The 13,387-nt window shown below is 48.0% G+C and overlaps 1 protein-coding gene across 2 annotated transcripts in view; it reads left to right on the top strand.

Annotated features, from left to right (window-relative positions):
* Positions 1–13,387, top strand: part of IL6R (interleukin 6 receptor) — a 42,299-nt gene that overhangs the window by 22,508 nt on the left and 6,404 nt on the right. For both annotated transcript variants that reach the window (XM_054998980.1, XM_054998977.1), the window contains exons 4-7: positions 45–226; positions 3,627–3,787; positions 7,032–7,179; positions 8,763–8,806. In XM_054998980.1, the coding sequence (XP_054854955.1) occupies positions 45–226; positions 3,627–3,787; positions 7,032–7,179; positions 8,763–8,806 (535 nt within the window). The remainder of the gene's footprint in view (positions 1–44; positions 227–3,626; positions 3,788–7,031; positions 7,180–8,762; positions 8,807–13,387) is intronic.

Genomic DNA, 13,387 nt, shown 5'->3' with positions numbered 1-13,387 from the left:
TCGCTTTGGCTAAGTCGATGCTTCTGTCTTCTGTTCTCTCCTAGTTTCACGCAAGGGAACCGTACAGAACAGCAATGCCGCTATTACAGTAAATCCCAGAAATTTTCTTGCCGCATTGTGGTGACTCACCAAGATGATGACATCTCCCTGCTGGTGACTATGTGTGTCGTAAACACCGCGGGCACTGCTACGAGTGACCACAAATACCTCAGGACCAGCAGTCTAGGTGTGTATTAATCAGGATCAAAGTGCAGGTTTTGTGTGCGTACGTGCGTGCAGGCACGCGTGTGTATAGGCAGACTGTGCTGCAGAAGAAATCTGCCCCCCTCCCCAAAATTGTCTTCCGCATATTTCCATGTTGCACACTCTCACCCACAATTTCCATGTTGCACACTCTCACCCACAATCTACCAGGAAGCTCACAGAGTGCAACCAGGAAAATTGCAGCCAGGAAGCTCACAGACTGCAACCTGGAAGCCCACAGACAAAGAATTGGCTGGTTAGTTTAAATCGAGGCATAAAATATAGCACCTGAATCCTATCCCACATCCCGCTGCCTACTCAGGTGTGTCAAAGCACGCAATGCCATACAGATGGTAGAAACTGAATAGGGTGTAATTTCCTCTTCTGCGCAGTTCTTAATCACAAAAGCAATCTCAGGGTTCATGCACACTCATGACCCCATGGCTCCAGTCTCCAAGCTTTTTCATCAGATTTCTTTCACCCTTTCCTATAATCTTCTCTGATGTTTATGCTGCACCTTTTCCTCAACCAGGCTGCCTCTGTTTCCTTGTTCCACAGGACAATGTGTCCTTCCTCTGACTTCTGCAACTGTCTAGCAAAAAGGGGAGCAGCTTATTTTCTAGCTGGTCTACCTTTCGGAGGCAGGTCTAGCTCTTTTTTGCCATGGTAGTCCTTCTAGGAGGAGGAAGGCTTCCCCTATGTCTCACAGAAGCCAAAACTGTAAACCTTTTGTTGCTGACAGCTTTGATCCTTGTGCAGTTGGAATGTTTGTTGGCATTCCTTAACATTATATCAACTAGGCCAGGGAGGTCCAGAGGAGTTAGCCGTGTTAGTCTGTAGTAGCAAAATCAAAAAGAGTCCAGTAGCACCTTTAAGACTAACCAATTTTATTGTAGCATAAGCTTTCGAGAATCAAGTTCTCTTCTTCAGATGCATGATCCGAACTGGTCAAATACAGAAGAGGAGGGGAGAGAGGGGAGAAAGAAGGGACATAAATCACAAGGAGACAGAATGCCATTAGCGTGGAGGCAGTCAAAACATTCCTTTTGGTGTGCAGTCAGTTTGCCCTATTGTTTGTAGAAGTGAAAGTATCCAATTCCTATGTAGTATAACCCTTCGATGACCACAGCTCTCCCTGCCAGCTGCATCTGACAAAGAGAACTGTGGTCCCCGAAAGCCCACACCAGGCGTCACTGGGCTCCCCCAGACCACGCCTCTGTAAAGGGAATCTGTTACCTGTGATAATGTGATAACCATTCATAGTCTGTATTCAGTCCCAGCTTGACAGAGTCAAATTTGCATATGAATTCCAATTCAGCAGCCTCCCGTTGGATTTTGTTTTTGAAAGGAGGGCCAGGGAGGGTTCACTGCTGCAAGTACAATACGGTGCATTGAGATAATGTTTGACAAGTAACAGTGTTTTAACATTTGATAACTGAAAGTTTTGGAGATTTCCTATTTGATGCCCACTAAAGCTATCGAGAAGAGATGCCAGCGGTGAAGGCTGCCATCCTAAGCATATTTACTCATTGAGTAAGTCCCACTGACGTCAGTAAGACTTACTCCTGAATAAATGTGCTCAGGCCTATGCTATAAAATGAGGAGGAGAAATTCAGCTGGGTTTTCTAAGGGAACATTGCCCAACCTGTGGCCTGATCTCGGCCATGTGAAGGGGTGGTGGACTTTGCTACCTGCTCCATGCATGATACGTGTCGGAAACAGGGCAGGCATTGCCTCCTGTTCTGCACCTGGCTACAGCTGGGTGAAGGGGGGTGGGCATTGCCACCTGCTCCCCGCTGGGTGAAGGGAAGAACAGGCATTGCCTCTTGCTCTGCACCTGATCCTGACAGGTGAAGGTGGGCAGTGGGTTTTACTACCTGTTCTGCTCCTGATCCCAGCTGGGTAAAGAGGGTGCAGGCTTTGCTACCTGTTCTGCCCCTGATTCCCACAGATTGAAGGGGGGAGCAGGCATTACTGCATGCTTGGCTCCTGTCTCCGGCAGGGTGAAGACAGGGTGGGCATTGCTGCCTGCTCAGTGGCTTATTTTGGTAGGTTGAAGAGGGTGGGCATTGCCACCTGCTCTGTTCCTTATCCTGGATGGGAGAAGGGAAGAAGGGCATTGCCTCCTGCTCTGTGCCTGACCCCAGCCAGGTGAAGGCATGAGGTAAGCATTGCCACCTGCTCCACTTCCCATCCCAAATGGGTGATGACAGGGGATGGGCATTGTCACCTGCTCTGCCACTAATACCAGCTCGGTTAAGATGGGGGGGGGGCATTGTTATCTGCTCCACTCCTGATCCCAGTTGGGTGAAGGAGGACAGGCATTTCCACCTTCTCTGCTCCTAATACCTGCTGGGTTAAGGCAGTGGGTGAGCAAAGCCACCTGCTCTGCTTCTGATCTCAGCTGAGTGAAGGGGGGTGGGCATAGCCAAGTGCTCTGCCCCTAACACCAGCTGGGTTAAGGTGGAGGTGGGCATTGCCATCTGTTACGCTCCTAATACCAGCTGGATTAAGACAGGAGGAGGGCATTGCCACCTGCTCCACTCCTAATACCAGCTGGGCTAAGGTGGGGGGGGGCGGGCATTGCCAACTGCTCCACTCCTAATACCAGCTGGGTTAAGACAGGGGGGGGCATTGCCATCTGCTCCACTTGTATTACCAGCTGGGTTAAGGTGGAGAGAGGTCATTGCCACCTGCTCTGCTCCTAATACCAGCTGGTTAAAGTGGGGAGAGGGCATTGCTACATTCTCCACTCCTGATCCCAGCAGCTTGAAGGGTGGTGGGCATTGTCACCTGCTCCGTTCCAAATACCAGCTGGGTTAAGGCAGGGAGTGGGCATTGCCACCTGTTCTGTTCCTATTACCAGCTGGGTTAAGGTAGGGGTGGGCGTTGCCAACTGCTCCGCTCCTGATCCCAACTGGTTCAAAGGTGGGTGGGCATTGTCACCTGCTCCGCTCCAAATACCAACTGGGTAAGGTGGGGGAGGGCATTGCCATGTACTCCACTGCTGATACCAGCTGGGTTAAGCCAGGGGTTAGGCATTGCCACCTGCTCCACTCCTAATACCAGCTGGGTGAAGGCAGGCGGTGGGCATTGCGTCCTACTCCACTCCTCATATCAGCTGGGTTAATTTGGGCGGTGGGCATTGCCACCTGCCTCACTTCTAATACCAGCTGGGTGAAGGCAGGAGACGGGCATTGCCACCTGCTCCCATCCTGCTCGCAGCCCAGTCCTCCCACCATGTCACGTTTCCTGGAGGGACGTGGTGCCTTGCCTAGGCTTCCCTGCATGGAAGCGCCCTCTGGTGGTGCATCAGGGTATAAAGTGAGTTGTCTGAAATACGCTTACTCAATTATATAGTAAGACTGCTGTCCCTCCTGCAGTGAAGCCAGATCCACCAGAGAATGTCATCGTGGCGGCTGTGGAGAACGCCCCTCGCCAACTTCTTGTGACCTGGCGTTACCCATCCTCATGGGGCTCCAAGATCTACCATCTTCGGTTTCAGCTCCGATACCGGGCTGATGTTTTGCAGACATACTCGGAGGTCTGTGGCCACCTTTTCTTTTGTGTGGTGGTGGGTCAGAGCTCAGAGTGCGGTATGGTTGGGTGGGATGCCACCCCACTTTTTAAGGAACACCTGAAACCCTCCCCAGTTTTAAATAGATGAAAACTATCCCAGGTTCGATACCTATGAGAAAATGGTTTCAGGTGGGGAGCTGCGTTGATCTGCAGTCAAAGAGCAAGATCCAAGTCCAATAGTATCTAAAGGCCAACTATTTATTTATATTTATACCCTTCCCTCCCCGTGAACGGACTCAGGGCGGCTAACAAGAAGAAAATACATCATACATTAAAACCATATACAAATATCTAAAAACAACACAAAAAACTAAATAAAACAACTAAAAAACCTAAATATAATACAAGACTGGTGCAATAGAGGCTACAATAAATACCTAAAAAAACATGAATATAGCTGTGGCACAGGCCCAGGGCAGCTGCTGGTGGAGCATGGGATGTGGCTAGGGGTGCAATTCCCCTGCCCAGGGTGGAGGATTCTCTGCTCCCACCTTTCCCTCCCCCGCGCCCACTTACTTGGCTGGCATGGGGGCATGCTCCCCAGGGAGCCCCCTGGGTGGCGCAGGGTGCCCCCAGGTAGCGCAGGGCACCCCTGGGCACCACAGGGCACCCCCGTACCCACAGCAGCCCTAATCGTACCCAGCAGTGGGCCCGTTTTGGTCCCATTTCAGGCCGAATTGTGCCCATCAGTGACTGCAAGAGAGCCCTTCGACTGGCAGGGCCAAGCTTTGACCTCCACGTGATGACGTCACTTCCTGGAAGTGATGTCATCACACAAGCTGAGAGTGTGCGTGTGCTGCACATGCACGCAACCAAAGAATGTCAGGAAGCGCAGGGTAAGTGCCAGGCTCCCAATCTTCTGCCAGAGGATTCAAGGGACCTGCCAACCCTAGATGTGGCAGGCAGGAGACGAACAATTCGCTGGCTCTCAAACAAAGGCCTGGTGGAACATCTCCATTTTGCAAGCCCTGCGGAACTGTAACAGCGTCCACAGGGCCCAGATTTCAATTGGAAGTGCATTCTACCAGGTCAGAACCAGGGCCAAAAAAGCCCGGGCCCTGGTCAAGGCCAGGTGAGTGCCCTGTGGGCTGGGGACCACCGAGAGCTGCTTATCCGCAGAGTGCAAGGGTCTGTGGGGGACATAGTGGGAGAGGCACTCCTGGAGGTGTGCAGGCCCCAGTCCATAAAGGCTTTAATCTAGTTGGTCTTTAAGGTGCTATCGGCCTTGGATCTTGCTCCATAAGAAAATGTTCCTGCTCATTCTTGTCTAGATGAGTCTCGTTGGAAAAAGGCTAGCTAGCTTGGGCCTTCAGCTAGGAATGGAAGAAACAGCTGTCTCTTGGCAAGGGCAGATGAGAATAGCGTGGGTCCGATTCCATCTAGGTTTGCTCAGGTCAGAGCTGGGAGGCACAAGCATTGCAGAGGCAGGTACTTAAGGAGACTTTTTTCTTCCAATAACAAACTCTCCAATCGCCTGTCTCTCCTGGGCCAAGCTCCACAAACAGCCCTGGTCTGGAAGATGGAAATAGGCTCTGCTGTGCTTTTTCTGCCCCTGCAGTGAGGAAGCACACAAAATTACACAGGAGGAGTATCTTGAAACTTTTTTGGAGGTATACTGTGCCTTATACCCTGACCTGGATAGCCCAAGTGAGCCTGATCTCGTCAGACCTTGGAAGCTAAGCAAGGTCAGCCTTGGTTAGTAGTTGGATGGGAGACCTCCAGCGAAGCCCAGGGTTGCAGAGGCAGACAATGGCAAACCACCTCTGTTAGTCTCTTGCCCACTAGGGGTCGCCATAAGTCAGCTATGACTTGACAGCACTCTCCACCACCACCACCCCTTATATTAGACCACATTCATTCATGCTTCATTTCTAGTCACTCTGTCCTTGGCAGCGATAGATAACTTATTGCAAATGATTTCCAAATGTGAATATTGAACGCAGCCTTGGCTGACTTGGCAATTATCTTTCCTGAAGGTGGTGGTGAATGGACCAGGGCTAAGTTGAACACGGTCTTGTTTGAAACGGAATCATTCCCTTTTTTTCCTACTCTGAGCGCTGGAGCAGGAAGGGATGTTTGTAGGGAGAGGGAAATGTATACAGATTTATGGCCTTCAGTATTTCACAGATGAAAAGAGGGGCACACTTGTAGTACCCCATTCAAAAGATCACTGCCAGAATGCCCTCCCCTCCCCAAAATCACACTATTGGATGCTGCCTTTTTGGTTGTATTGGTATATGTTGCAGAATTCTCTCCCCTGCTGACTGAAAACCCAAAAACAACAGTGTTTTCAGTTAAAGATATGTTAGGATTTTTAAAAAAATTGTCTTACAATGTATTATCAACAGGTCAAAATGTACCCCAGGACAGCAGTGGTATGTAAAATGGTGGTTGGCGTACTGCATTGGATTCTAGTGGCTCCTTAGAGACCAATAAGATTTTCAGGGTGTAAGCTTTCAAAAGTCAGAGCTCCCTTCTTCAGAAGAAGGGTCTGAAGAAGGGAGCTGTGACTCTGGAAAGCTTACACCCTGAAAATCTTGTTGGACTGTAAGGTGCCACTGGACTCAAATCCTGCTGTTGTGCAGACCGACATGGCTACCCACCTAAAACAAGCTTCTTACTGTGTGGTAATTTTAGTGTTCCTGCATGCACGTTGACAAATGTGTGCACTAAAAGAAAGATACAGCCGTTCGCCACTCAATGATTTAGTTTTTAGAGATTCTGGAGGTGAATCCTGGTTCTAAAGGGAAACAAATCTAGTAACTCAAACTTAACAACATGTTAACAAAACGTTTTGAAAGGCAGTATAGGGACAGCAACCAGAATTTAGGAGCTGTCCATGTCAGTACAGGTGAAGAACTCTACAGCCCCTGATTTCAGAATACTGGTTGCTCCATAATCAGTCTATCCCATCATCTCAGAGGCCAGCTTCATTAGAGAGTGTTCCCCAAAACTTTCAAGTCTTATTTTCACAATAAGGACTAGAATGACATCTTCCTTTTTAAAAAAGGGGGGAGGAGGAAAGCTGGCATTCTTTGGATACCAAGTTCAGCCAGCTTGTCCGTGCTATGCCCACAGTCTTCTTAAGATGTGTCCTTTTGTATCCACGTAATATCAACTCCTCCTGCCTGTAGTTGGGGAAAAGGCCCATGGGTGGACGAGGCGTGGTCTGAGGGGGGGAAAAAACGGTGGCCTTTTCTTGGTTCCAGGTTGAGCTTCCGTTGGAGGTAACTTCCCACATCATCCAAGATGCCTTGAAAAACTTCCTCCACAGGGTTCAAGTGCGAGCCCGGGAAGAATTTGACTTTGGAACCTGGAGTGAATGGAGCCGCGAAAGTACCGGGACCCCCTGGACAGGTCTGGAAAGCCCTCTAAGGGGGCATGACTGCATAGGCATTTGCCAGTCATCTCTGACTTCTTGGATTCAGCAGAAGGGACACATCACAACATGTTTGCACTAAGACTACGTTTGATAGCTCAGAAAAGTTGTTGCGTTAGAGCCAAACTACACAAGACACTCGACACGTGTTCTTCACGTGTTGCATCCCGCCAAGTTCCCTGGGTAGTGTAGTCTTATAAAGAACAGCTGTTCCATATGATTCTCTGCCGGGGGGAAGAGTGATAGTATTCTCTTTCTCTCTCTTGCAAAAAGCTTCTACTCAGGTTTTCCTCCAGGAGCTTGTGGGGTCGGGTGTGTGTGGACGTAACAGGAAGCAGAAAATCCAGGGTGGCTTTTTGCAAGAGAGAGAGGGAGAAAGAGATTCCCCCCCCCCCAGTGCTCTTCTCCTTGGCGGAGAATCACATCACAGATTCTCTTTCTCTCTTGCAAAAAGCTGCCCTGGATTTCCTGCCTCCTGTTAAATCCCGGTCCCCCTCTCCCCTGAGCTCCTGGAGGAAAACCGGAGCAAAGGCTTTTTGCAAGAGACAGAGAGAGAATCCCCCCCCACACACACACACACCGCTCTTCCCCCGGTGGAGAATCACATGGAGCAGCTGTTCTTTGTAAGACTACATTACCCAGGGAACCTTGCAGGACCTGACATGTGTGTAGTTTCCATTTCTCTGTTGTAGCCACATCTTTAGGTCACCTTAAAGATTTAACATTCACTTCCTTCCCAAGGAATCTTGGGTAGTCCTGCGAGGCAGGGTGTAAGCTTCCTGATTTTTACCAAACGACAATTCCCAAAATTCACAGTGACTGGGAAGTAAATCTCAATAAAGAAAGTGGGGCTTGTTTTCAAGTAAACATACTTAGCAACATGGTTTCTACATAGAACCAGGGCAAACTAGCTCTTTGTAATTTTTCTTCCAGTTCTGCCGTTAAGCCATAATTATTCCCATGACAATTAAACATTTGATTATTATAGGAATGTATTTGTAACTATTCTTCAGGAGATTTTCACTCTGTAGAAAGGAGGAATATGAAGGTTTGCTGTGTGGATCTGCTTTGGGCATGGCTCCAGATAGATCTGAGGCCTGGCTTCTCATGAATGGAGTTGCCAACTGACCAGGAATGACAGCATAGCCCCACTCCTGCATCTTTAAGAGCTGGGCAAGATGCCGGTAGCTCTTCGCAAGGAGCTAAACACATGCACTTTCTAATTGCTGTGGGTCAAGCAATTTTTAAAGTGACAGAGGTCCATTTATCAGTCCTGAGAACCAATGTGGTGTTGTGATTAGAGTGTTGGGAGACCCAAGTTCGAATCCTCACTCTGCTGCGGAAGCTTGCTGGGTGACCTTGGGCCAGTCACTCTACCTTACAGGGTTGTTGTGAGAAAAGGGGAGAATGTTGTAAGATGCTTTGGGTCCTCATAGGGGTGAAAAGTGGGGTATAAATGAAGCAAATAAATAAATCCTATCCATCACTTGTTATGAAGCTCCTGTCTTAGGATAATCCCTTTCTTTCAACTGTTTTTTTTCTTTTCTGTTTGGCATTTCAGAACCCCCGGAGCCCAAGCCAGAAACCGTTTCAAACATTTCCAAGGTAAGAAGCAGTGGTGCAGACAGAGCTGTTTTGGGCCTGCCTGCCCCTCTTCCCTGTGCTCTGTTTCCTTTCCCTGGGGAACCACCCTCCCTCTTTTTGCCGTGGGTGCATGTGCTTGAATGTTGTGTGAGTTAATTGCTTGGTCATTCGTCAGAGATCTGCTTCTTCTACAGGGTCTCTAGAATTTAACTAAGAGTAGAAATATACCTTATGTATTACCTGAGGACGCTCAAGTGCAGGATTTTATGTTTGGTCTTCAATTCACGTGCAGGCTGTCTCTTGCTTGGCACACGTGCATATCGCTTTCACGGGCGCTCCCTTTGTGTGCTTGCATCTGCGAGTGAGTCTGGAGGGCAAAGTGCCAATTCAGCTCTGTTTTCGCTGCAAGAACAAGTCCTGTAGGCTCCTTTGAATTACCAATTTGCATTTTTGTAAGGTGTGAGAAATTGTCGAGATCTGCATTTCAGTGAATGGATGTGGGGGAAACTGGAACACTTTTAGCACTGATATTGAACGTGTGAATGTATTCACGTGGGGCAAAGTGAAGTGTGACTGTGCGAGCAAGTGCGTGGGAAGTTGGAGGGGGGGGCACATGAAATGAGGTTCACTTGAGCATCCCTGGGTACTTAGTAATGTGTATTTCCACCCTAAATGGGGAACAGATGCATCTTGCCTGTAACACATATTCATATCTTTACGCTCATATGCATATTAAGTGGCCATTCAATACATATTTCTCACTTGCAGCTGCTCGGATATATTTTGAACTCTTTGATACTATATATTTACATACACCCCTCCCCTTCTCCATCCACTACTGGGCTTGACTCCCTTTGAATGACAGAGCGCCCTGGAAACTTAAGCTGCATGGCAGGGCTGGACGGCTCTTGGGCGGCCTGGAGCACCAGGGCTGAGGGTTGCCAACTCTGGGTTGGGGACTTCCTGGAGATTTTGGGGGGTGGAGCCTGGGGAGGGGAGGGGCCTCAGTGGGGTATCATGCAACAGAGTCCACCCTCCAAAGCAGCCATTTTCTCCCGGGGAACTGGTCTCTGTGGCCTGGAGATGAGTTGTAATTCTGGGAGACCTCCAGTCACCGCCTGGTGTTTAAAGTGCAAAAATGTAATATGCAAAAGACATACTCCAGTCAGAACACAATAAAGCAGTCCTATATCTTCCATACATAAGGAATCTGATGAAGGCACTCCATAGAGAAATATATACAATCCATTACAATACAATTAATAAAGAAATGAACTTGACCAATCCTGGATGAAAACTCATCCCAGGGGGTCTGAAAGTCCAACCAGTGAGAATTTATTCAGATGACATTCAAAAGTCCTTCTAGTGCCAGAGAAATAGAAAGGTAAGTAAAACAGGTAAGTAGTAGTTGCCGTGCAGCCAGTAGACTGATGGTTGTATATCGCATTTTTGCCCTTTGAACACCTTGCACTTTATAATGTAGAACACCTTGCACTTGATAATATATATGCACTGATTAGCTAGTAATTCAGTTTCTTTACCTCCAGGCAGCTTAGGCTTCCCCTTGGTCACTACGTAGTTCTGGGGGTGCCCCTCCTTCTGTGTTTGAGACGATCTGGAATTTGGCAATCCTAGCAGGGCCTGTAGCTGGGTCAAGGATCTAGGGACCCTGTTCCCCCGAGAATGTGCTGCACGAACCAGTTAGTTCAATAACAGCTGTTTATTTTAGGCATCACACAGTCAGGGCAAGGAAGTGGTTGACGGCATCCTTCCTGCCTTGTAGCCCACAATTCCCTCTCACCACTCCGTTGGCCACCCCCAAAGAGCCTGCCTCAACCAGCAGCCTAACCTAACTGCCTCGTGATCCCACACTTTTCCCCGTTGCTGCTGCTGATCTCTGCAGTTGCTCCACCCGAGGCATGCTCTGCCCTCTTAGAGCCAGCTTCTTACTGCTGCCTGGACACCCTTTCCTCTCCACCAATGTCTCTTGGCTCCTTACTGGCTGCAGTCCTCCTGGGCCCAGAAGGATGTGGTCCCCCAGCCGCTCAACCCTGTCATATAGTGACTTCGTAAATTATTTTTTACAAATATGTAAGTAGAGCATGCAAAGACACACTGACAAGTCCCAAGATCTGCTATCCCACATCAAAGCCCCAGTTAAAATCCACGCACCTCTCAAATAGTTCACTTTCAGACAACAGCTTCCCATCAAGGAAACACTATCCCACTGCTGACACCAACGTCACGTGCTAAGAACCAAGAAGATCCTAGGACCAAATATTAAAGTAACTAAATGCATAAATATATATCAATATGCAACAAAATACACATATGTGACAGTTCTGGTTTTTTAATAAGATTTTAATCAGTATTGAGGCTGTATTTGAGCCTGTTAATGTTTTTATATTGTGTGTGTTATGTGTTGTCAAGTCGCCTCCGACCTATGGCAACCCTATGAATGAAAGACCTCCAAAATGTTCTACCATTTACAGACTTGCTCAGATCGGGCAAACTGGAAGACGTGGCTTCTTTTATTGGGTCCAGCCATCTCGTTTTAGGGCTTCCTCTTTTCCTACTGCCTTCTGCTTTTCCTAGCATCATAGACTTTCCCAGAAAATCTTGTCTTCTCATGATGTGACCAAAGTACGACAGCCTCAGTTTTGTCATTTTAGCTTCTAGAGAGAATTCAGGCATGATTTGATCTCGTACCCACTTATTTGTCTTTTTGGCTGTCCACAGAGAACAGGAGACAGGGTGTCTGTAATACTACTTTCATTTTAAAATATACACATTGGGCAGGCCTCCAGAGAGGTGAGCAAATCTTTGGAGTGGTGGCATGTAAGTTCCTTAAAGAAAGAAAGAAAGTTGAGCAGAGGTGGCAGAAAATAAACACACCACCAAGCAGATCTGCTGCTGCACCACAGATCCCCGGACAGAGAAAGAGAGACAGACGGACAGAGAAATGGATCTTGTACACAATTTTGAAGTTGACAATGAGGAAATAGAAATTGTCCAAGATTTTCTATTCCTTGGTTCAACCATCAACCAACAGGGAGATTGCAATGAGGAAATAAGAAGGAGATTGAGACTTGGAAGAGCAGCTGTGAGGGAGCTAGAGAAGATCCTTAAAGATAAAAATGTCTCTCTGGGGACCAAGATCAAGATAATCCAAACTGTAGAATTTCCCATTACGATGGCCATTTCCACACGGCTTACCTGCTTGCATTATGTCCCGGCAGATCGCGCAAAAAACGCAGAAGATCGCGGTTTTTTGCACGAGATTTGCGCGATGTCACGTGACGTCGCGCAAATCTCGTGCGAAAAAACGCGATCTTCTGCATTTTTTGCGCGATCTGCCGGGACATAACGCAAGCAGGTAAGCCGTGTGGAAACGGCTGATGTATGGATGTGAAAGTTGGACAGCTGACAGGAAGAAAATGGATTCATTTGAAATGTGGTGCTGGAGGAGAGGTTTGTGGATACCATGGATGGCCAAAAAGACAAATAAGTGGGTAGTAGATCAAATCAAGCCTGAATTCTCCCTAGAAGCTAAAATGACAAAACTGAGGCTATTGTACTTTGGTCACATCATGAGAAGGCAAGACTCTGAGAAAGTCAGTAATGCTAGAAGCAGAAGGCAGTAGGAAAAGAGGAAGACCTAAAACGAGATGGCTTGACTCAACAAAAGAAGCCACGTCCTCCAGTTTGCAGGATCTGAGCAAGTCTGTTAATGATAGGACGTTCTGGAGGTCTTTCATTCATAGGGTAGTCATAGGTCGGAGGTGACTTGACTGCACATAACACGCAACCCTGAGGTGCTTCAGTTTTTCCCAAATCACAGATCCGTTCATTGACCTCTGTCTCCCTCTTTCCTAAACTGTTAGCTTCCTTCAGCTGCAGGAGTGGTATCTCCTCTAAGCTCTGATGTTCTGTCTACACCAGGGGTGGGCAATTGTTTTGGCTCGGGGGCCACTTTGTGGGAGCGGAGGTTAGCGGAGGGCCGCACCTTTTAAAATGATTGCATTCATTAGTTAACTTTGCATTTCAGAAAAGGTATAAATTATATCATAAAAATCAATAAATATAAATTAAATAAAATAGTGGTAGTTTTATTCAATTTATTTATTGTGTGAGGGAGAAAAGCTGCAGAGTGTTGCTCTTTCGGTGCCAGGTGCCCAGTAGGCTTGGCGGGCCGCATGTGGCTCTGTAGCGGGACGCATGTGGCCCGCGGGCCGCAATTTGCCCACCCCTGGTCTCCACATTGTGACACACACTGGCTCTTTTCTGGTTTTGACCACAGCATGCAGGGAGAAGCAGTTGCAGCTTTCTCGCCCCCCTAATTTCACATCCTCAAACCACCCCACAGAGCTGCTGTTGAATCTGTTGTGAAAATCGTGTTACTTACATATCTGTGTGTAAGCTTTACAATACAGCCAACAGAGACTCCGGGGGTGGTTTGTGAATGGAAAACCAATGTGGCAGGAATGGTTATAAAGCTGCTTCTACCTGAATGCTATGGATGCAGAGAAGAGCCTATGCGCCTCTGGGAGGCTCAAAACTCCCATTGCACATCTGATACAAAGTAATTTCCAGTGGGTAGCC

Source organism: Eublepharis macularius, chromosome 1 (genome assembly GCF_028583425.1).
Source record: "Eublepharis macularius isolate TG4126 chromosome 1, MPM_Emac_v1.0, whole genome shotgun sequence".
NCBI classification, from domain to species: Eukaryota; Metazoa; Chordata; class Lepidosauria; order Squamata; family Eublepharidae; genus Eublepharis; species Eublepharis macularius.
The sequence above is the reverse complement of the archived record's forward strand: the minus strand, read 5'-3'. Positions and strand labels throughout refer to the sequence as shown.